We start from the raw sequence: 24,044 nt of genomic DNA, 5'->3' as shown, positions 1-24,044 counted from the left end.
TCACATACAACACCAAAAAGGGTAGAAATAGCATAACATCTCACTAGTAACCAGCAGATGTATTATAGTAACTCCTTAAAATGAATGGTGCTGTATTACCTCGAGAATATTTGCAAGACATTTTGCAGCGTGAAAAATTCTCAATATATCACTTTAAGTGTAAAAAGCAGGATGAAGATGGACATGGTGTGTGTGTGCGTGTGTGTGTGTGTGTGTGTGTGTGTGTGTGTGTGTGTGTGTGTGTGTGTGTGTGTTTTCGAGACAGGGTTTCTCTGTGTGGTTTTGGTGCCTGTCCTGGATCTCGCTCTGTAGACCAGGCTGGCCTCGAACTCACAGAGATCCACCTGGCTCTGCCTCTCGAGTGCTGGGATTAAAGGCGTGCGCCACCGCCCGGCCGGATATGGGGGTCTTTAAAATCACTATGTACGCATGGATGGGGGAGGATCACGAAAGCCAACAACATGCCCATGAGGAGTAGCGGGGGGGGGGGGAGCTTTTTCTTTTATAGCTGTCGGTGCACTGTAAGGATGAATCACAGTGTGGAGCGGCAGAAGGAAACAGAGAGACTGTGGTGTGATGAAGACCGGCCGAAGTCTATGCTAGTGGGATGAGTCAGTGCGAACTACGCCTCCCTTTCTCTGTGCCCACAGAAGGGTGTCTATGTGGAACGCCAAGCATCCGCACACAGTGCTAGGATTACTCCATGGATGTCTGCCATGCCACACGTCCCATAAATCACAACGGGACAATAAAGGGAGAAAGGACGCCAGTGCTGAGCTTGGCCACAGATGGGGGTGGTGGTGGCTGGATGGCACATCAATGCCATCATGAGGCACCATCAGTGGTGAGGATGGTGGCCGAGGAGCTTGGGGAGGCTGGCATGTCAGTGAGCTAGCTATTCTGTGGCCAATGAAGTCCGTTCCCTGAGAGGCAGGTCTCTCACCTCAGGAATATCTCAATAAAAAGGATGTTTCCTCCTCCACAAGGTGACCTCTGGGCTTCCCTCTCTCTCTCCCTCTTCCTCTCCCTCTCTCTCTCTCTCCCTCCCTCCCTCCCTCACCCTGTCTCTCTTTTCCTGAGATAGAGGTTCTCTCTGTAGCCTTGGCTGTCCTGGAACTCACTCTGTAGCCCAGGCTGTCCTGGAACTCACAGAGACCCACCTGCCTCTGCTTCCTAAGTGCTGGGATTAAAGGTGTGCGCCACCACATCGGGCTCTCTGGGCTTTTCTTTAAGGAACACAAAGGCACTCTGGCATTCCCTTGACTGACCAAGGGCTGTATTAGCTCAGGTCTCCACAGGCAACTTTATTTTATTTAAAATTTTGTTTTATTTTTTAATTAAGTCTATGTGTGGGCATATGCACATGACTATGGAGGCCAGAAGACGGTGTCGGAGATTCAGGAGTTACGGTTGTGAACTGACTGATGTGTGTGCTGGGAACCAAACTTTAGAGTTTTGCAAGGGCAATAGGTACTCATTACCATACAGCCCTAGATGGCCTGGATCTCACTGAATCATCTCTCTAGTCTCTAGGTGTGCTGCCCAAATGTAAGGTGAACAAGGACAACAGCAACAGACAGGTTAAAGTGGCCGGGGACAGCCCAGGAGGTCTCAACCCTACCCAAAGAACTACAGGATGCTAAGAGCAGGAGAAACAGTCTTCCCCAGGGTTATCCAATATCAAATGTTCGGTCTTGAAAACACATGCAAGTAGCATTACACAGACTGAGCAGGTTATATTTAAGGATGTGAATATATACATATATGCATGCAATATCAGTGAATGGGAAAAGAGGCTATGAATTTGAAAAACAGTAAGGTGTGGTATATGGGAGGATTTGGAGGGAGGGGAGGGAAGGGAAAATGATATCATTACATTATAATCTCAATTTTAAGTTAAAAATAAGTAAATAATAAACCCAAAAAATCCTTTCTGCATTTTATTTTCTTTGTTGCTAGGGAGGGAGCCCAGTGTCTCACGGGTGTTATGGTTTACGCCTTCCATCACCGGCTTTAGTGTGGAAGCATGACGCTCAGCTTGATTGACAGTGTCTGGAGGAATGCAGGTTTGGTCTGCTTTTGAATTGCTGGGGTTGAACCCAGAGCCTCGTACACGCTAAGCAAGCACTCTACGCTGAGCCCCATACCTAATGCTCAGTGAGTCTTATTCCAATGCTTTGACTGGTTGGCAACTTGCTGGCCCTGGTGGACCGTCCCCTGCCTAGGTCAGCTGGCTCCTGTAGACAGGGAGGGGCTGACCAGGGAGTGTGCCCTTCACAACAAACCAAATGACTCAGAACACCTTGGCCAGTTGTTCACACTTAAGGTCCATGTTCCCTCCCTAATCCCTCCATCCAGAGCCCAAGAAGTGATTCCAGTTCACTGATTGATTCGCTGTTACTCTCCTTGTGTACATGTGTTCCTGTGGGCACACGTGTGTGTGTGTGTGTGTGTGTGTGTTTGTGTGTGCCTGTGCTTATGCACACCTATGTACACACGCGGGTGGGTGCCAGTGGTCAACCCACGGCATCATTCCTTAGGTATGTCCACTTTGCTTGCCTGAAACAAGGTCTCTCTACGTAGCTCTGGCTGGTCTCAGACTTACCATGTAGACCAGTCTGGCTTTGAACTCACAGAAATCTGATTACTTATAGCTTCTGAGTGCTGAAATTAAAAGTGTGTGCCACCACACCCAGCTTGATTTTTTTTTAAGACGGGGGTCTCTCACTGGCCTGGAACTCATCAATTCATCCAGACTGGCCAGGGAGCTCCAGGGATCCCCCTTGTCTACTCATTCCCAGTGCTGGGATCACAGGCATGCACTACCACACCCAGCTTTCTATTCCGGTTCTGGGAACTGAACTCAGGTCCTTGTGTTGGCATGCCACGCACTTAGGACTGAGCCATCTCTCCAGTTCCTGGAGAAGTTTTTATTAAGTTTAAATCTGCAATAGAGAGAAGCAAGGCTTTGAGCGTAACTCACTCCCAGGTCTGTGGGCTGCTGTGTTCAAAGCCCTGGCCACAGCATTAGGATGGCCCTGGTCCGAACCCCAATTCTGCCACTACCAGGTGCTGTACACCTTCTCACAACCATCTGGCCCCGCTTTCCTCAACCGGTCGATCCAGGACAGCATGGCCCCCGTTTGGAAAGGTGTTTGTGAAGACTGCACGCTACCACACACAAGAAAAGCTCAACGCAGCGTTCAGTACACTTCCAGCAGCTTCTTTATGCTCTTAATCATCCCTGAACATGAGGTTCCCTGGCAACAGGATGCTCCTAATTGGCAGGAGTCCGAGAGCGCGGGGTCCATCGCAATCCAACAGTGTCACCAATAAAAGGCTCATTAAAACTTCCTTCCTAACCCAACTTTTAAGAGGAAAAAATTCACTTTGAGGAGAAAAAAAAAATGTTATAGATGAAAAGCCTAGTGGGAAACCAATTACTTACTCTAGTACATTTTGTTAATTACATTTTTTTCTTCCGTTAAATTCACAGTAAAAAATAAACCAACTTAATTACTGCAATTTGGTTCCAGATAATGATATCTAACTAGATAAAGATTTGGGAATTAACTAGTTAGACCAAGTGATGGCTTCTTAAGGGGTTCAAACGACAGGCTCTGAGGCTTGAGATCTTCTTAAAATGCACAGTTGGGGGCCAGCAGTGAGGGCACAGTGGGGGGCTTTTCTCCTGGAGGCTGACTGCCTCTCCAATGCGCCTCAGGGATGACAGGTCTAATTGCACAAATCTACAGCCTCGCAGCTTCCTCGGTCAGTGTTCCTGGCACTAGCTCCCCACTCTTCAAATCCATCCCATAAATAAGGCAAGGATCAGGGTGGCTATTTATGTGACAGGGCACAGCTATTTCCTAGCTGCGTTTTCTCATCTGGTGGTGGTGGTGGTGCGTGTCTACGGATGTGTTATAGTGCTCTTGTGTGTATGCAAATGACACCTAAATGCACATGCATGAATATGTACAAATATGTGGAGATCAGAGAGCATGTTGGACATCTTGTCTCCATTTCTCTCCACTTTATTTTTTTTGAGGCAGGGTCTCTCACTGAATTAGTGGAAACACTAATTCACCTAAGCTGGCTAGTCATTGAGCTCTAGGGATCCACCTGTGTCGGCCTCCCCAGCATTCAGTCGCCCAGTTCTTTACATAGTCACTAACGTTACACACTAATGTCCTCATGATCCTGTAACAAGCACTTATGGACTGAACCATCTCCCTAGACCCCTGATTGTTGTTGTTATTATTACTATTATTATTGAGACCTGCGCCTATGTCTTGGTCCCTTCTCATCCTTCTATGCTTCTGAGAGCTTCTCATTTTTTTCCCCCCATGGCTGCAGATGTTACACAAATACTTCCTCTCCCAACTCCAGAGGTGACATGGATGTGGATTCCCCTGCTTCTGCTAATCATCTCCAAAGTCGGTCAGGCTCACTGTGCTCATAACCCAACTTCTTTCCATAGCCCAACCATGCCTCACTTCCAAGGTCACTACCTTGGCCAACACTGCTCTTCTACTCACCGATGGCAGCTATCTCGGGACCCCATCACTAAACCCTAGCACGTATACGCTGTAAAGGCCTCTTTATTTTGAGCCCACCCCCACGGCTTCTGATGGATGGAATGACCCATACCTCCTTATGTGTTGGTCACCCAACCTTCACCAAGTCCTTCCCCATTCAGTTATCTGTAGAGCAGCCAGAGTGATCTGGTGGAACTGGGGCTCCTGCGGCCATCATGCCACTTGCCTGCTTTATAACCATCAATGGCTCCCTAGTGCCTTGAAGATGGAACTACACACCACCATTAAGTCCATGAAGGCCTGATCCTGCTTTCTCCCTTAGTGTCTCACCTCAGCCTCATTCCCAACCCAACCCCTTGTCCTTCAGGACCTTTCCCATGGCTACATGTTCCTCCACTGTAGATGAATTATCTTCTCCCTGTCTCCCTGCATCTGATCTCCGACTCCAGCTTAGGAGTCATTTCCTGCTGGAGGCCCTCCCTCACCTCCCAGGTTGGTACAGGGATCCTCTTTCATCCCCAGTGTCCCGACTTCATCCCCAGGGCAGCATCCCACTCGTTCCTGGAACTCTACAAGGCAGAGTAGAAGTTCTCAAGGAGTTGTGAGGTCAAAGGCAGGATCGCAGCTCAGAAGCATAGTCCTTGCCACGCATGCGCAAGGCCCTGGGTCCTAGCCTCAGCAGCTTGACGTCAGAAGTCAAAAAACGTTCTGAAACTCCTTCTTTTCTGAAAATGACAGAGATAACATCATTTCCTGTCCCCGAGAGCCATCTACACTTGGTGGCTTGTCTACAAGGAGCACATGTTAGAAGGAGACAGCACATTCCGAGTTACGGTAATTGCTCTCCTATTCAGCATACTTGTCTGAACTCAAAGGAAGTTGTAAGGTGACAGATGTGTGAACTGCCCTGGTTTCCACCATTATGCCAAGTACACACTTTATCAAAGCATCCTGTTGCATGTAAATACGACATTCAAAAAGAAAACTTAAAAAAAAATATGGTGGGAGCAATGCTGTGTAATGCCTCAGACTTGGCTCATATTTGCCACAAGGCTATTTACTATCTTGTTGGGAGCTCTCTGGAGCGGCTTCCACACAGCAGGGTGGACTGCTCTGCACGGTTGAGTGAGCATGAGCAGCCATCTTGGAAGTGACCCATAGGCACCTGATACACAATGAACACTGTAACAATGTAACAGTGAATTGGTATACAATGAACAAATGGATGAAGGAAAGAACGAATGAATAAGTAGGGTAACTTGCCATGGCCCCATAATCAGAAACTAGGCATAAAAGTGTGCTGCAGGCCTGGTGGTAGTGCACGCCTTTAATCCCAGCACTCAGGAGGCAGAGCCAGGTGGATCTCTGTGAGTTCGAGGCCAGCCTGGTCTACAGCAGGAGATCCAGGACAGGCACCAAAACTACAGAAAGAAACCGTGTCTTGAAAACAAAAACAAAAGTGTGCTGCAGTTCTATTACATCCCCCTCAGGTCCCCCAAGCTCACTCAGAAGTCATACCACCTTGCCCTTACCAACCTGTGCCCTGACTCTTCCAAAGATGTCCCTAAGGCAGTGGCTCTACCCATGCTGTGGAGGTCAAAGGCCAGGATGTGGCCCACTTACCCGAGAGCAAAGACATCCGAGTGCTTGGAGAAGGGGAGCTTGTCCTCTTCTGTGTCGGGGGACAGCTGACGGATGATCTCTGGGGCCAGGTGGCACAGCCAGCCATTCTGGATGCGTAGCTTGTCTTCTCGTCTGCGTAGACAAAGCCCGGGAGAGCCTTGTTTTGTAGCACCGATCCCAGGTCCTGGGAAGACCTCTAACAGCTTCCTACCCTCCTCTCTGGACATTCCCTGACCGTCTGTATGAGGCTGAGACCCGGGGTGAGGCTCAGGGAGAAGGATGATGGAGGGAAGCCCAAGCCATCTGAACTCTCTTGCTCATCTTCGCTGAACATGGTCTGTTCCTGTTGTTCCTATAAGTTGTGTTCTGTTGCCTCTAGGGAAACTATACTGGGTGGTTTTGTGTGTCAACTTGACACAAGCTAGAGTCATCAGAGGAAGGAGCCCCCGCTGAGGAAATGCCTCCTTGAGTTCCAGCTCTAAGGCATTTTCTCATTTAGTAATCAATGGGGGCGGGCCCAGCCCATGGTGGGTGGGGCCATCCCTGGGCTGCTGGTCTTGGGTTCTATAAGAAGGTGGGTTGAGCAAGCCAGGGACAGCAAGTCAGTAAGCAGCACCCCTCCATGGCCTCTGCATCAGCTCCTGCTTCTGGGATCCTGCCCTGTTTGAGTTCCTGTCCTGACTTCCTACAGTGATGAACAGCAAAGCTGAAGTGTATGCTCGATTAACCCTTACTCCCCAACTTGGTCTTTGGTCATGGTGCTTTATCACAGCAATAGAAACCCTAACAAAGACAGGAACTATGCAAAAATCTCACAGATTAATACCTCAAGTCTCCCAAATAGTAAATTCTAGTAGATTCCTAGTACCAGATCTGCAACTGTAAACAAGACTAACAAGGTATGAGCCCTTGAATTGGTAGGAAAGAAGAGCCAATGTGGATGAATTAAATGGAAAAAAGGCCACACAGTGAGAAACACTTCACAGAGTCACAACAGAGGCCTGTGACCCAGCCGAGGACACATCCGACATAAGCTTTATGTGGCAGAGGATCTGGCCATGTGAACACAAGGATTATCTTAGCCAGAAGGGAAAGCTAGGTCAAAAGCCCAGGGAGGTGACCAGAGGAGGGTTCCAGAAACCAAGAAACAGCGGTGCCCAGGAAGGCAATGTGCATCCCATGTTTGAACCTGGATTCTGGGAGTTGGGCACTGTCCTTCCCCCCATGATAAACAGCAGTGCACTGGACATCTGTGGGAAAATGCTGTCACTATCTGCCACTGTCCCCGAGATAAACGTCTAGAGGAAGGAAGCAAAGTCACTCCAATACCTTGAACATCTCCAGCAGATCGGAGCCTTCCATTGGGGACAGATGACTAAGCGGCCCTTGCATGAATGTTTCCAATGACCAAAGACTACTACAGAAGGGGGTATCAGCCAAGGGACTTGAGCAAGAGACAGGTGCATCAAGACTGGGCACTGGAAAGCCCACAGTCTCCATGGCAGTCCCTAGGGGGACCTGGGCTGGCTGCATTCTATGGCTCTTCCAGGTAGGCTTCCTAGCTATATGAGGTGTGACATGCTGGACCCTCCAGGGCACTCAGTCAGAGTCCCCATCATGATGTCCCCCACGTCTGAACATCTTCGGGGACAGTGTTGTTCTATCTAGTCTCTCAAACGTGGAGGCCACCAATTCCTGTGGCTTTCTCGCCCTTCAAAGGTGGACACTGACCAAAGGGATGAGATTAAATATATCTATAGAGAGAGAGTGTTTGTGTGTTCTTGACACACGCCTAGAGGTCAGAGGTCAGACTACAGAAACTGGTTCCCTTCTGCCCTGTGGATCTTGGGGAACAAACTCAGGTCTTCAGGCCTGGTGGCGAGTGCATTTATCAGCTGAGCCACGGCACCAGCCCCAAGGATGGAGCTTGAGATTTAATTCCACTTTAAAATTTTAATTGTCTCTAGCCTCTCTGTCTGTCTGTCTCTCTCTGTCACACACACACACACACACACACACACACACACACACACACACACACACAGAACTCATGTGGTGGGTTGGTCAGAGGACAACTTGCAGGAATCATCCTCTCCCTCTATCATGAGAAACCTAGGGATCAAACTCCGGTCATCAGGCTGGGCAGCAAAGTGCCTTTACCCACTGAGCCGACTCACAGACCCTGATTCCACTTTAATTAAAGTTAAATCTGTGCAGATACATCTGTCTGGCTAGTGGCCCAGATCTAGATAATGATTTACTAAAACCAATTTAAAAAAAAAAGAAACTTAAATATATTTTAATAAGTGACTTTTAGCACAGCCATAAATAGAAACTAGTATTTTTCCAATACACATTAAAATGAAGACAGAAAGTGCTTGTCCATTCCCTCCTTAAAAATCTGCTTACAGTCTACCCTCTCAGAAGCCCCGGGCCTAAAGGAAAGAACTCTTAATGAGGCGGCAGAAGTTTGGGGGTTCAGGGTTCCAGAGCTGCTGATGCATTTCCTAGTTGGGTGAAGGAGGCTAGGAACATTCTAAACTTGCAGTTCTCCAGGCCCTTTTTTTCTCAGAGGGTACACAGCATCCATCTGGATAACACAGATATTCAGAGATCCCTAGACAGGGGCTGAAGAGAGGAGATTGAGCTGGGAAAATCACAGCAGCTTCAGCCTGTGTGGATGGGGGCTCTCTGTGGGGTGCCTCTCCATCCAACATCGGGGCCACCCGTCCACTGCCTACATTCCTACACCGGGAGCCAGACACAGTCAGGTGGCCACCATGAGATCAGTTCTAACTCCGGGCTTCTCGTCTCAGTGCTCAGAAACTCTGGATGTTTCTGTCAGGTGGGGCTATTCTGTGCTTTGTACCAAGTTTCCTAGCAACCCTGGCCTCTAGGCAGCAGTTGTTGGTAGCACCCCTCCCCCGAGAACACCCCCCCCCCTCAACTGTAGCTAGGAGAAATGTCTCCAGACCCATCAGCAGGAAAAATAACCTCCACTGAAAGTCCCTCATTTAATACATACTGGAGAAGAGGATGGTCCAGATTCCAGCGTCAAGAATGTCTCCTCTACTGTGAGCAAGGAACATGGTAGGACATGTCCCCTGCTAGTACAGAGGGCCCAAACGCTTCAGCAAACCCCGGGGTTGGCAGAGTTGAGTGACATCTGTCTTCTGGAATCAAGAACACCCGCTGGCATTTAAGGATGTAAGGACTCCTGTGTTGCTTGTTAGCTGCGAGGACTCAGGCACACTCTGGCCTCTATTTTCCCATCTGCCAAATGGGCACATTCATTCATGCCTCCAGTAGTGATGGCAACATGAGAATGTCTAGTTGAGGGCTATGTCTGCGGCCAGGGCCATGTGACTACAGGGTAGAAATTAGTCAATACTACATCCCACTCACATACATTGTATCTGTTTATCTGGAGGACTGAGTCCAAAGTACAAAAGTCTACTGCAGAATAGCAGACTTAGAGTAGGTTAGCCAACCTTGCCTAGGCACTGCCAGTCCTTCCAGGGGCTGGTGACCACTGGGACAGGAGAGGGGGGTGGGGTGGCGGACACTCAAGTGCCATCGGCCTGGGGCTGCCGTGCGTAGGCACATGCCTGGGAGAGGGTTAGAAGGCGGGCTTGGTGCATCCACCCCAGGGTGTCCCGTTCCCATGGCAATGGGCCCACCGATGACACGTCCAAATCATCCTCATTATGGTTATTATTATGATTAATAACAGGCTGTGCGAGGCTGGCACAGTAGGGCTGGCGTCGTAAACGACACTTCTTCCTGGGGGTGGCAGAGCAGCTGTTTGCCGGGATCTCTATGGCCGTCTCTTTGCGTCCAGTCCGGGTGGGTCTCTTCCAGTGCAGGGGGCGGGGGCGCTTCTGGGAAACTGCAGCCTTGGGGAACCCGGCCCCAGTCAGCCCATCGCATCCTGGGACTGTTAGTTTGAGGTACTGTTGCTTCTCTCTATGAAGTCCCGTGACCACCGCTCCACCCGTCCTACAGGCTCAGGGTGTCAGGCGCATGCTCAATGAACCTAAGTCCCTATCCTCTGTCTTGCAGCATTGTAGACTGGGATTGTCCCCCGGGGTCTCAGGCTGAAGCCTGGACTCTCAGCGTCACTGTCACTAAAGGCAGGGCGTGTGGGCTCAAGACCTAATGTATGCGACATAAAAGCAGAAGGAAGGAAACTGGGGAAAGAGAAAGGGCCGGGAAGAAGGGAGACACCCAAAAGAGGGCCGCGGGAGGCTCAAAGTCAGCAAAGCACACGAGGCAGAGGTGTGCGAATGTCACAGGGAAACCCGTCATTTGGTGTAGGTCGGTAATTTAGTCTGTCTTATGTACTGATTTTTAAACCTTTGAAATTACACTTATTAATTTATTTGTCAGGTCGGGGGAGGAGTTGGAGAGCATGTGTGAAGGTCGGAGGACACCTTGTGGGAGTTGGTTCTCTCCTTCGACCATGTGGATCCCAGGGGCCAAACTCAGGCCATGAGGCTTGGCCATTACCTGCCTTGCCCTCTTAATAGCACACATACACAAAAACAAAAAAACAAAAAAACAAAAAAAAAAACTGTATGCCAGTTATATACGTATTATATATATGGAATATATATACATATATAATAAAATAATACACACACACATATATATATATATATATATATATATATATATATATATATATATATATATATATATATATATATATATATATGATGGGGTTTTTGGAGAGACATTTAAAATTAAACAAGGCCTAAATCCAGGGCTCTAGGCAACAGGACTATCATACTTAGAAACTGGTGGTTTGAATAAGAATGGCTTAGTCACCCCAGAACGGAACTATTTAAAGGATTAGAAGGATTAGGAGGCGTGGCCTTATTAGAGAAAGTGTGCCACAGGGGTGGGGAGGTGGAGGGGGGGCGGGGGGTGTGTAGACTTTGAGGTTTCAAAAGCCCACCCCAGACTCAATGTCTTGCTCGCTGCCTGCAGATGGGGATGTAGCTCTCGGCTACTTCTCCAATGTCATGTGTACCACCAGGCTCCCTGCCCTGATGACAATGGTCTAAGCCTCTGAAACTGTAAGCGAGCCCCCAAGTAAATGCTTTCTTTTATAAGAGTTGCCTTGATCACGGGTCTCTTCACAGCAGTAGCACAGCGACTAAGGCAGAAGTTGGAACCAGGGACTGTGGTATGGCTGTGACAGGACCGACCATGCTGTTTGTTGGAGGGATATGGAGGACTTTGGAGCTAGAAAAGCAGGCGGGCACTCGAAGCAGGGCTAATGAGCCTTCCTAGTAGGAGCATGGAAGACGGTGCTGAGGGCGATTTGAACTGCGGGGACCCAGCTCAAGAAGTTTCAGAGGGGAAGGACATTATTAGTATGTGGCCTAGAGATTGTCATCGGGATATTTTGGCAAAGCATGTGGCTGCTTTTAAAGTCCTTGTCCTAAAGGCTAAATTGAAGAGTTTTGGATTCATGGGCCTGAGAGATCTAGCGGATCTATAATGAAAAGCAGCAAGCTGGACCGAGAGAAATACAAAACGGACAGTGTGAGGAGAAAAAGGCACACCGGGAAATGTACTGGAGCCAAATCCTCTGCTCAAGGAGATAAAGGTTTTAAGAAAGGCCTGATTCGAAATGAAATAAAGGGAGTGGTGGCCTCAGGGCACGGCCCCACTGCACATTCCTCAGAAATGGGCACCAATTCCCATCTTGGTCGGGGTTACTATTGCTGTGATGAAACACCATGACCACAAACAATGTGGGGAGGAAAGGGTTCACTTGGCTCACACTTCCACATCATAGTCATCATCTAAGGAAGTCAGGACAGGAACTCAAGCAGAGCAGGAACCTGGAGGCAGGAGCTGATGCAGAGGCCAGGGAGGGGTGCTGCTTACTGACTTGCTCCCCATGGCTTGCTCAGCCTGCTTTCTTATAGAACCCAGGACCAGCAGCCCAGGGGTGGCCCCCACCTGCAATGTGCTGGGTCCCCGCCCCCATCAATCACTGATTAAGAAAATGCCCTACAGGGTTGCCTACAGCCCAATCTTACGGAGGCGTCTTCTCAGCTGAGGCTCCCTTCTCCTTGATGACTCTCGCTTGTGTCAAGTTGACAAAACCTAAGCCAGCACAGCCATGAGAAGTTTGTCTCCTTTTCTTTCTCCATCCTTTCCTTCTCTTCTCTAAGCCTTTCTTCACCCCACCCCCACCCCATCTATCTGAGAGATCATACAAGGACAGAGTGAGGAGACAGCCATCAATAAGCCTGGAATAAAATTCTCTGCAGAAACAGTCAGCCAGGCCTTGACCTTAATGCCCCAGAACTGGGAGAAAATATTCCCTGTGCACCGCATCAGCACACCCCACACCTGCCACCTTGTTATAGTAACCCTGGTTGGTGAAGGCCCTACAAAGCTCTCAGTGGCCATGTGATGCCTGGCTGAATGGAGACACAGAGCTGGGAACTTAGGCCTCCCTCCTGAGAATGGATTTGTTGCTGCCTGTAATTCCAACTCCCTTGCCTCAGCCCCCATCGTCCACTCCCCGGCTGCTAGCAGGACCCCAACTATTCCGTGTTTGATGGTGTCTCCTATCTCCATCTTCTTGTTCCTGTCGCGCATTATTCCTGAGACTCCCCTTCTCCTGACACTAGATGGACGTGTGCTGACAGCCAGGATGGGCCAGAGATGGGAGGGGACATTGTCTGGACAGGGCGAGAAGCCACCGTATCTTTGAATTGGCTTGATTCCCTTCCTGATTGGTCCACACTGAGTCCACAGGAGGAATGGAAGGACAGAGTACCCAAGACCCCTCGCTTCTCCTTCCTCTTCTCTGCAGTGTGGCCTCAGCAATACCACAGAGTAAGGAATACAGTCATAGACTCCCGCCCCCGCCTTCCTCAAGGAGGAGAGCGGGCAGATATAGTTAGGTGTTACATTTTAATTGTGAAGTGGTCTGTCCCCAAAGGCTCACTGTTGGTGGCCATTGTGGGAGGTTCAGCTAAGCAGACCATAGCTGGAGGTGAGTAAGTCACAGGGTGGTGGTGTGAGTCTCTAAGAGGATCTTGTCCCTCCCTGGCTACTTCCTGTCCTTCCTTCTCCACTTTCCATGAGCCATGGGGTGAAGAAGTTCCTCTTCCACGTGGCCCCTGCCTCCATGACGGCTGTCCAAGTCCATGGGACCAGGCAGCCGTGTTGAATCCAAGGATCCGTGAGCCACGCTAAATCTTTCCTGGAGCTCTGTGTATGTGTGTGGTTGGTAGTTCGTTCACCGTGAGGAACTCACTAACACTGCAGGTCGCCAGGAGGGAGAGCTCTAACTTTATGACCAGCCCCAAATCAAGTTAAAGAAAACGCTTATCCAGCCTCCATCAGTCCCACGTAAATACTTAGGTTCACAGTGACGTCACCAATTGTGTCCCGAACCCTGCTCTGACCCCGGGGTCCTGGCGAACGAAAGTGAATGTGGTTCTCTCTGGCAAGCTGGGGGAGCTCGGTCCTTCGTGGACTCCCTCCCTCCATGTGTCTACTGGCCTATTCGTCTGGTTGCCTCTACTTCTCGTCGCGCCATAGACAGTTCTAGAAACTGAGTACATCCCGTCTGGAAGGGGGAGACGACACCAGAAGACAGAAACCAAGGCTGCTTGCTGTACGTCCCCTCACTGCCCGCCCCCCCCCCAGCTTATGTCATGTTCTGTTAAATTCCAAGCACTCTGACTCCAATTCAAAGGTAGCTCACAGCAGGGATAAAAATCCTTTGAGAAGGCAGGAGGGTGTCCCTGAAAGAAATCAGTGGCTCTCCAGAATGGCAGAAACTTAAACACAACGAGAGAAATCACAGTGCTGTCTTCCCTGCGGAGAGAGGCCATTCATTATATGATGCAGGGGGGTTCAGATGTGTGTGTGTCATGCGTGTGTACACAGCGCACACTCCAAATTAAAATCTGCGAGGGCAGACCTCCTGAGTTATAGGCTGTTTATTTGGGATCAAGCTGTTTCTCGCATGGCTGACTCAATGTGGCTGGCTCCAGGGTGAGTGGCCTCTGAGAGTTAATTACTTAAAGATGGTTAATCATTCCCTGGGTGATCCTGGGGAGGTATATGCAAATGAGCGCTAATTACAACACAGCAGTACAGCTATTTGCCCCGCATCTGATGCCACTCAGGGTCCTGTGCTGAATGCTTGTCCTGCATCCTCATGTTTTAATTCATAAGGACCCTCCCTACAAGCGAGGCATTTTCAAACACACAAGGAAACTCGAGTTCAGAGATAACTGCTTATCTTGACCACGGTCACAGTTAAGGATGGGTGGACCCCCTTCTGGCCCAGGTGGTCTGACCTGAAACCACTTGCTCTCAGCTGTGTTGGGTTGCTGGGCTAAAATTAATTCCTAAGACAGTTTGGAACTCAGGGTTTGGCCATCCCCATCCCCTGGGGAAGCCCCTCCAGCCCAGGGCAAGAGCTCGTGAAACTTAGAGGTATGTTAGATCTTGTGCCACACACTCAAAGGTGCCACTATCAGGACAAGTAAGCAAGACACTAAGCTCATGGGAATAAGCGAAGGTCTTTGATGACCCCCCCGCTGGCATGGCAGCCTAGCCACGACCCTCACCAACTGTCACTCAGGTCATCAGGAATGAGCTCCTACCCCTGCCCCCGCCCCATGGTCACTTTTCAAGAACCCCTCTGGTCCCCTCTGTCACCTCTTACCTGCCAGCCTGTAGCACCCCAGAAATGCTGAAGAGCCCGAAGTCCGTGATGACCACTTTGCCGTTGTCATAGAAGACATTCTTTGATTTGAGGTCCTTGTGAAGGATGCCCTTCGCGTGGAGGTAGCCCATGCCCTGGAAGATGAGAAGACGGGGACTCATGAGAGGCACACCCAGCACTTACTTATCACCCCTGCTTAGATCCTCAAGGGTGGCCGAGTGGAGGGTCCACCCACGGAGCTCAGGGGACCAAGGGTACGCAAGTCGCAAGCCCACCATCACCCACAGACCCCTGCAAAGCCATCTCCACGGAGCCACTCCACTTCCTGAAGAATAAAGAAAGGGAGGTGTATTCCAGAGGGAAAGAGTGAGGACACCACAAAGGATGGGGGACACCAGAGAAAGGAATCCCACCAGCCATTTCCCCTCAATTCCTTCTTAAAGGGGCCTTGCTCCTCTGTTACTCAGCCCACAGCCCTGAAGAATGACCTGAGATACCCAGGGGATCTTTCGGGACCCCGCATCAGGAACACACAGGGAAATCTACCAGCGATTCAGAGATTGTTTTGACTTATTTTTGCCTTGCTAAGCAGTTTATCATGTCTTTATTTATGTCTACAGATCATTCCTACCACTTCTGATGGGAACCGAAAGCCTGGATGCAGACCCCCAATAAGGCACCTGTCGGGAGACTTGGGACGTCTTATCTGATTTCATCTAAGACAACACTCAACAACTTGATGTTTTTTTGGGCCACAGAGAGACACGGTGGCTGGGTGCTCATAGGAATTCCAGGACTCCAGTATACCAGTTCCTAGTGGTGATGGGTTGAATCTGAAATGTCCCTCACTGGTATATTTTTTGAATGCTTGGTACCTAACTGGTGGTACCATTTTTTTTTTTTTTCAGAAGGTCTTGGGAGGTGGAGCCTGCTGGAGGAAGTGAGTCACTGGGGGCGGGCCTTTGGGGGAATGTTATCCCTGCCCATTTCCTGTCTCACTTTCTGCCTCCTGGTCTACCGTGATGTGAAGCATTTCTGCCCCATATTCCTGTCATGAACTGGGCTGCTGTGCCCTGCCTTTCCTACCATCAGCTGCTTCTAGCAGCGGACTCAGAAGTTTCTGATGCACTCACTACCCAAGAGAACTGAGTGGCTTATCTGTACCCACGGGCCATCGCCTGTATGCAGGGATCATGACCATGAGGTACCAGCCAGAAAACAGAGGTTGAGGCAGTATTGCTAAGGGCGCATCTTCACAGATCTTTTGTACATACCCTCCCGGGGGTTTTCAGACTAAATCTAACGTCTTTGAGTTCCAGACTGTCAGGAACCAAACATGGACCATGGAAAAGTACTAGCTAGGCCAGAGAGCAAGCCCCTGCCCTAAACCAGATGTCCCCAAAGATAAAGAACAGGTCAGGCAGGTCAGGTAGCATAGCAACAGGACAATGGGCCCTGACCAGTGACCTTACCACCTAGCAGCCTCACGACTTGCAGACTTGCACATAGTCCTTCACCTGCACGTCCCCCTTCACCTGCACGTACGGCACATCGTGCACCCCTTCCCTCCTTCCTGCCCCCTCTCATGCTATATAAGCCTTGCTGAGGAGAATAAAATTTGCAGCTTGATCAGAACCCTGTCTTGTTGTCGTCCTTTCATGTCTCCCCCGTCCCTTTCATTCTTTCCCGCAGATGGGTCACCCCCGTTGACACCCCGCTGGCCGGGGCACCAGACTTGTGGTCTAAACCCAGACCCTGGGTCTTGGGATCCTTTGAAGAGACTGCCGGAGCAGACCGGGTCTTTGTAAGGTCCAGGTAGGGGCCCCAGAACTCACAGTACCTTCACAATTTCTTGTGCGATCTGCCTGGTTTTGTTGACATCCAGGACAATCTTGGCGTCCCTCACCACAGAGTAGAGCGTCCGTCCCTTACAGAGGCTGCAAGGCAAAAGAACGGGGTGAGTCAGGGAAATGGCTGGCCGTGGTGAGGAAGGCGGCCCACGACAGTCATCAGAAGTCACGAAGAACCGAGAGGATGTGTCACCATGGCGCCAGTGTGACCTTCATGGGCCTTGCGCCCAACCCCAGAGCTGGTTCTGGGTGGCAATCTGCAAAGATGTCTTTGTAGATCCCTTAGTAATATCAGGTACTTCCTGCCATGTCGACCCCTGCCAGATCCAGCCAGGTCCAGAAGTGTCTGTGGTGGCCATCAGAACGGCCCCTCATACAGTGGAATGCTTAGTCACCGGGATGGAGAACTCTTGGAAAGCCTTAGAACGAGTAGGAGTTGTGGCCTTGTTTGAGGAAGTACGTCCCTGGAGGTGGGCTTTGAGGTTTCAAAAGTTCATGTCAGGCCCTGCCCCACCCGACCCCGTCTCCACCTAAGGATCAGGACGCAGTCCTCAGACCACGCCGGTGTCTGCCTGCATGCTGCCATGCTTTCTTCCGTGATGATAACGGACTAAACCTCCGAAACTGGACGCCAGCTCCCAACGAATGGCTTTCTCTTGTAATAGTTGCCTTGGTCACGGTGTCTCTTCACATCAATAGAACAGTGGGAAGACAGTGGGCCTGCCTGTCCCTCAACCTAGGGTCTCTCTCTCTGCATATAGTGCACACATGTTTATGTGTGTGTAGGCGGTCGCACGTGTGCGTGTACAGGTGCACATCTACTTGTGTGCACACGCACATGGGCATCAGACGACAACTTTGGCTGTCATTTCTCAGGTGCTGGACACTTTGGTTTTTTGAGACAGGATGTCGCTCACTAAGTAGGCTAGGCTGGCTGGTTGGTGAGTCCCAGGAACCAACCCTATCCTGCCTCCCTAGCGCTGAGATCGTATGTATCTTTTTTACACGGGTTCTAGGACATTGAACGCAGGCCTGCGAGCTTCTAAGGCCAGCACCAAACCAAACGAGTCATATGTCCAGCCTCCCTGGCTCTTTTGGAGACAGACTCTCACCATATAGCCCAGGCTATCCTGGAACTCACCACATAGCTCAGGCTGGCCTTGCTCATGGTCCTCCTGCTCAGCCTCCTAGCTGCTGGGACTGCAGACCTATGCCATCATACCTGGCTCCCATCCAGCGTCTCAAAGGAGAGCTGTCACAAACCAATAACTCCTGGGCCCTCAGACGCCACTCAGACGGCACTGTCTGCCATCTGTCCCAGCTGGGAGTCCCCGTGCGGGGACGGGGGTGAAGGAACAGTGAAACTGTGGCTGCTGGGCACTGAGCGCCATCAGCAAATGGTCCATTGAGCCTTTTCACCGGGGGGCGTGTCAAGAGGACAATGTCACCCAATCAGGCACCTGCCTAGATGGAGGGTGCTCAACCCATTTGCAGCCTCATTGAGTTTACTTCAAGGACTGGTAGTTGAAGATGAATTGACGGGATGAAAGGACATTGTGCGGCAGCGGCGACACCTTTTCACACTGCAGCCTGCCCGTCCCTCCATCTCAACGTTCCTGGTGAGTTTATCTCCTGATGTATACAGAGCAGGTGCTGTGAGGAGTCACCCAAGGAATGAGTGAAGTGAAGGAAGGAAGGAAGGAAGGAATGAGTTCTGTATTCACTAGAGCGTCCCCAGTCCCCAGAAGCCAGCATTGCCTAAAAGAAGTATGGAAGTCATTATGGTAATTAATTTTCCATCTCTATAAAATTAACAGCTTGAATGCCTTTCTTTTCATTTATAGCTTTATTGCTAAAGCACTCCGGGCATGGTGTTTGCTCAAACTCCTCCTCTGGTGTTTGCCCGGGCTTTGTTTCAGGCTGGACTTGTATTCCTGGGGTAGAATTAAGGGTGATGGTATGAGGAATCCCAGTTCAAATCCTGACTCTGCATTTTGCTTACTGAAAGGTCTTGGGATAGAGTCCCTCCTGGCGTCTGGCATCTGAAGCGAAGTCCAACCCCACGGGTTAGGGGACAAGAGTCACACCCTATGGAATTAGGCTTCTGATCTGTCCCATAGTAGCCATATGACCCTGAGTCCTCCCGACATGTAAGTTAGCTTCTGCCTCATAAAATGAGGGCGGCACTTCCTGCTTCATCAGGATTCAGGTGTGTAAAAATGTAGGCACTGCTCCCTGTACAACACACAGTAGGTCCCCATGGCCTTTACAATCGCGTGTGCAAATGGAGAAATGATGTATTTGTCTGTGGATCACTTCTGCCTGCCCATCTGTCTGCCAACCTGCCTCTCTAGTGTGCCCATCTGTCTGTCTGTCCGTCCGTCCATCCACTCACCATCCCAAATGCTACCTAGAGGCATGATCTTTGAGGAAGATTCCTTTCTTCACCTGCCCAGGGTGAGGTTTCAAGAGCAGCTGACTCACAGGCGGTTTGGTTCACTGAGCCAAGGTCGCCCGGCGCATCGGCAGGAGGCAGTCTAAGATGATTCAAGGCTGCCCCCTCTTTGAGGCACAGCGGCAAGTTTGCCGGGCCTCTGCGGCAGAGGTGGAGGAAGGGCGGGCCAAGCATCCAGTTTTGCTCTGTCGACACTTAAGTATCAGAGATGGAAGACTGTGGGTGGATTCCCTCCCCTGGATACCTCGTTCTCCAGCGGCCACCTACACTCATTACAGACCAGAGCTCTCCCTGAGGCACACAGAAGAGCAAATAATTGCACCATTCTCCAAGACTCCCAGCATCTACAGCTCAGGGTGACCATATGAAACCCTGTCTTTGTGCCTGTTCCTTCCTGGCCACCATGGACAGGGTCTGCTTCCTGTCTTCACGATGTTAAGTAAACGGGGCTGCTGAGCAAGTAGCAGTACTGGCCAGAGTGGACGCCAGTGCAGCCATGATTTGGCTCATTTACAAATGCCAAATATGCAGATGATGCCTGGATACATGCCCAGCAGACACATACCCACATTTACCTTCAAATACGAACCACAACATCATAAGATTCTAATAGCAATGCTTCTACCTTTGCCCCAGACTGGGAGCAATCTGTCAGGGCCTTAAAAACTGTGGCCTTTATATAGTTCTTACACTGATACCCTTGACCCCCAATGTGTGACCCAACAGAGGTGACGACGGGATGATGGGAGAGGACCCTTAAGGAAGTTTCCCCAGAGAGTTCGTGACTTCACACCGTGCAAGAACACAGTATGAAGGTGGCAGTCTGTAACATGGGGAGTCCTTGCCAAAGCGGGCCTGCACTAGTCTCTTAGTCTCAGACTTCGGCTTCCAGATAGATGACAAAGTTTCTGTTCTTTATAAGCTAACTGGTCCACGGCACTTGGTTATAGCAGCGGGAGCTTAGAAACAACCCGTGTTCATCAGCAGACACTGGGGACACTAGGAAAGAGCCGCATGACAAAACATAGTCACACCGCACTGTGTAAAACAAGCAGATGGCAGAAGGCAGGATGAAGCTCACGGGGTGGGAGCCAGCCTCAGGAGACTGCCAGAAGATTCTACCATGGGCCTGTGTGCTGGAAGCCAGTGGAGTGATGCCAGTGTCTGTGTGTCTGTGTGCATATCTGTCTCTGCGTGTGTGCACGCGCGTGTATGCATGTGTGCATACGTGTGTATGTGTGTGTCTGAGTGTGTTTGTATGTCTGTGTGCATATCTGTCTTTGTGTGTGTGTGTGTGTGTGTGTGTGTGTGTGTGTGTGTGTGTGTGTGTGTGTGTGAACATCAGGGGCTGGGGCCGGCTAGGCTCCACATTTGTCTCCGGGAGCAGATAACACAGACAGCCACTGTATTGTGCCCTGATGAGACAGACACCTTGGCAGGTACGTCAATGCTTGAAAAAAAAAAAAACTTTAAAAATATGTGAGGGAAATTGGGGAGATGGCTAAGTAGGTAAAATGTTTGCCTTGTAAACTCAAGGACCCAAGTTTGATTCCCCAGAACCCACACTTGTAATGCTGGTGTTGGGGAGGCAGAGACAAGCAGGCTCCCGAGCTTGCTGGCCAGATAGTCTAATGGAGGAGGCTCAAGCCTATGAGAGACCCTGTCTCAAAAGAACCAAGGTGGGCAGCTCCTACCCAAATTGACCTCTGGGGTGGCTGAGGTGAGAAAATCCAGTCAGCTCAAATGTCTACGGAAGCGGCTGGCTCTGAGGCCCTAACAGCTGCTTCTGGGGTAGGAAGTGAGGACGGGAGGGAGAAGAGGTGAGTTTGTTGAACGCATCCTCGGGACGAGTGTGACCTCTCTGAATCCTCCCAGACTTGCAAGGTCTGTCTCTGTCACCTTCCTGTTTTACAGGTCCAGATGCTGAGATCCAGGGTGGGAGCACAAACTCACCCACACAGCCATGATGTCAACACACACATAGGAAAGACCCACGCCCACGCACAGCTGAGGTGTCAACACACACATAAACGTCTCCCAGCTTTTCTCCCACTGAGTGAGTGCACAGTCACTGGAAGTGTTTGGCAGCCATTAGAAGGGCCGGGCATCTGGAGAGCAAAAGATATCAGCTGACCCCACATCTCTACGGTTATTTACAGCCAGCTTTGTGACATCTGAATTGACACAAGCCACGGTATCCTCATCTGTAAGATGGAGTTAACACATGCTGAGGGCCTTCAAGGCAGCCAGCGTCTGTCATGGTTAGGAGGGGCGGCGTTCTCATTGGTGTTTCAAAGACTCCAAGATGCACGTTCATATGTAACATCTCAGGAAGCAGAGTGTGTCTCGCCGTGAGTGGCAGGGCAGAGTAGCATTGGTGTCGTCCATCTTTCTTGGTGGCGCATCAACAGTGCATGTTCTGAGGGAGGGAACCTTGAGTCTCTGCAACGTGGTCTCACCTCTACTTCAAAGAGTGTCCAAGAGGATTTGTTGTCATAGTGACTGAGGAGGGACCCCAGGACTCCATGCAGGTCAGACAAGCACCCTACAACTGAGCTATGTCCCTAGTCCTTGCCTTTTTTGACTTTTTATTTTGAGCTAGGGTCCCCCTAAGTGGCCCAGGCTGGCCTTGAACTCCCTCTGCAGGCCAGGCATCTTATTGCCTTAGTTCCTCAAGTAGCTGGGATTATAGGCCTTTGCCACCAGGTTCAGCTGAGATGATTCTTTACATTTGGAAAGTTAAAAATTGCATTTATTAATTGCACACAGTATATTTTGATGAATATATATTGTAGAATGACTAATCCAAGCTTATTAGCATATGTACTCTAAACATATTAATTTTGGGCTGAAAATAAACACTGTTCTTAGTGATTATCGCATATATAAGTGTACCAACCAAAGTTACCATGACAAACAATGGGCACCTTGAACTCAGTAATAAGAAATTTTGTGTCCTTAGACCAACATCTCTCCAGTTCTCTCACCTTCCCCTAGCCTCTGGCCAGTCCTCATCACTTTCCTTTTCCAAGAGTTTGAATTTTTTTCCTCTTTTGCTTTAGTGTAGGAATCCAACTTCTGCATGCTAGGTAATCACTCTGCTGCTAAGCTGCATCCCCAGCCCTTGGATTTTGAGAAAGCATCTCTCTGGGTAGCCCAGGCTGGCTTGGAACTCCAGATCCTCCTACCTCAGCACCCCCAAGTGCTGTGATTACAGAAACGCACCACCACGCTTGGTTGAGCTTGGCTTTTGAAGGCTCTCCATGTAAGACGACATGGTAGTCGTCTTCTGTGTCTGCCTCCATCCACCAAGCATAGCGTCCTCGGGCTCATGGCTGTTGTTGTAAAGGGAAGAGTCTCCTCTTCCAAAGGCTGAAGAGCATCCCTTTTGTTCGCCAGAAGACTGGGGTTGGTCCCATGTTCTTCCAGTTCCATTTCTGTTGCCGTGACACCCTTTATCCTGCTTACAAGTCCAGGTCACAGTTCCTCACTGAGGAGTGGTCAAGGAGGAAGCAGGTCACGTCATATCCGCCATCACGGGTGGGAAGAGGAGAAACACATCTTGCTGGCTAGTCAATTCTCTCTACTCCCCCACGGTCCAGGCCCCAGCCCGGGTGCAGCCCACATTCAGGGTGGATCGTCCCACTTGAGTTAGCCATCAAGGCAACCCCCACAGACATGCCTGTGGGTCGACCTGTTGCTGACAATCCCTCATTGCAACTTTCTTCCCAGGTAAGTCTAGGTTGTACCAAGTTGACAGAACTAGCCAGCATTCATGTCTTGGCCAATGCTGCCAAGAACATGGCTGTGTCAATATCTCTCCTTTGTCCGGAGCTGGCACTGGGATCTGGGCTTCTTGGATTGGGCCCTTACGCTCTAGGAGCCCATCTTTTGCTCCACAGCACCTTCCTCTGAGACCCCGGTGCACATAGATCTTCAGTTAAGTACAGCTGTGACATCTCTACCATTATCATCAAAGGCAATGAAGATTAATGGAGTCTGCTATGCTCGGGAGCATTAATATGGAGGTCAGTACAAGGTGCTTCAGTAACTCATGGGTTTAACTGGTTCTCCTTTAGTGTCTGAGGCGGTGTGGGTACACACACACACACACACACACACACACACACTCACACACACATACCTTGGTATCTCTGAGTAACACTTTCTCTAGAGGCACAAAGACTAGGGTGTTGCCCTCTCTCCAGGCCGCCCCACCCTCTCTAGCCTGGCCTCTGGCAGCAGCCCCAAAGCTGCCTTGAACTTTTTATCCAAGTAGTACAGCAAGCCTTTAGCCAAGATGGCTCTGGAGTGGAAAATCTGTGTTGTGTGTCAGAAACGAGACAAGCCCATCCTGCAAGGTCAACCTTTAAGGGTCTCTGTCCAAATGGTCTCATAGACACAGATAGGAGCCATGACGGGTTGACTTCCTCTCTCTGTGCCTGACTCCTCATCACCAAGCCCAAGGGACCCAGAGCAGGTGTGGATGATGGGGGAGAGAGAGGATGGTGCTGGTCTTTTGGGGGGCAACCACCTCTAAAAGCTAACACAGTGTCCCACGGAGTGGCAGGGCGTTGTGGATGTGACCGATTCAAGGTGAGGTGATGGGACAATTCTGAATCGTGGTGGCTCCAAAGGGACAGAAACAAAGAGGCAGGGGCAGCTCTGAGAGTTGGGGGGGGCGCAGAGAAATGCATCATTAATCTAGACCATCAGCACGGACTCAGACAGTTCCAGAGGATGCACCACAGTGCAAGAAGCCAGAGAATCTGGCAGAGGGTCTCTCCCAGGAGCTCCTGGGAGAACACAGCCCTGTCCACACTGGGATTTTAACTCATAGAGTCTCAGGATTTTAACCCAGGGAG

General features: G+C 50.2%; 1 protein-coding gene across 2 annotated transcripts in view; it reads right to left on the bottom strand.

Annotated features, from left to right (window-relative positions):
• Ksr2 (kinase suppressor of ras 2) overlaps positions 1 to 24,044 on the bottom strand; it is a 382,435-nt gene that overhangs the window by 14,421 nt on the left and 343,970 nt on the right. For both annotated transcript variants that reach the window (XM_015997400.3, XM_076561093.1), the window contains exons 15-17: positions 16,715 to 16,811; positions 14,875 to 15,008; positions 6,162 to 6,293 (exon numbers count right to left, since the gene is read on the bottom strand). In XM_015997400.3, the coding sequence (XP_015852886.1) occupies positions 6,162 to 6,293; positions 14,875 to 15,008; positions 16,715 to 16,811 (363 nt within the window). The remainder of the gene's footprint in view (positions 1 to 6,161; positions 6,294 to 14,874; positions 15,009 to 16,714; positions 16,812 to 24,044) is intronic.

This window comes from Peromyscus maniculatus, chromosome 23 (genome assembly GCF_049852395.1).
Source record: "Peromyscus maniculatus bairdii isolate BWxNUB_F1_BW_parent chromosome 23, HU_Pman_BW_mat_3.1, whole genome shotgun sequence".
Classification (NCBI taxonomy): domain Eukaryota; kingdom Metazoa; phylum Chordata; class Mammalia; order Rodentia; family Cricetidae; genus Peromyscus; species Peromyscus maniculatus.
This window is presented reverse-complemented; position numbering and strand designations above follow the sequence as displayed.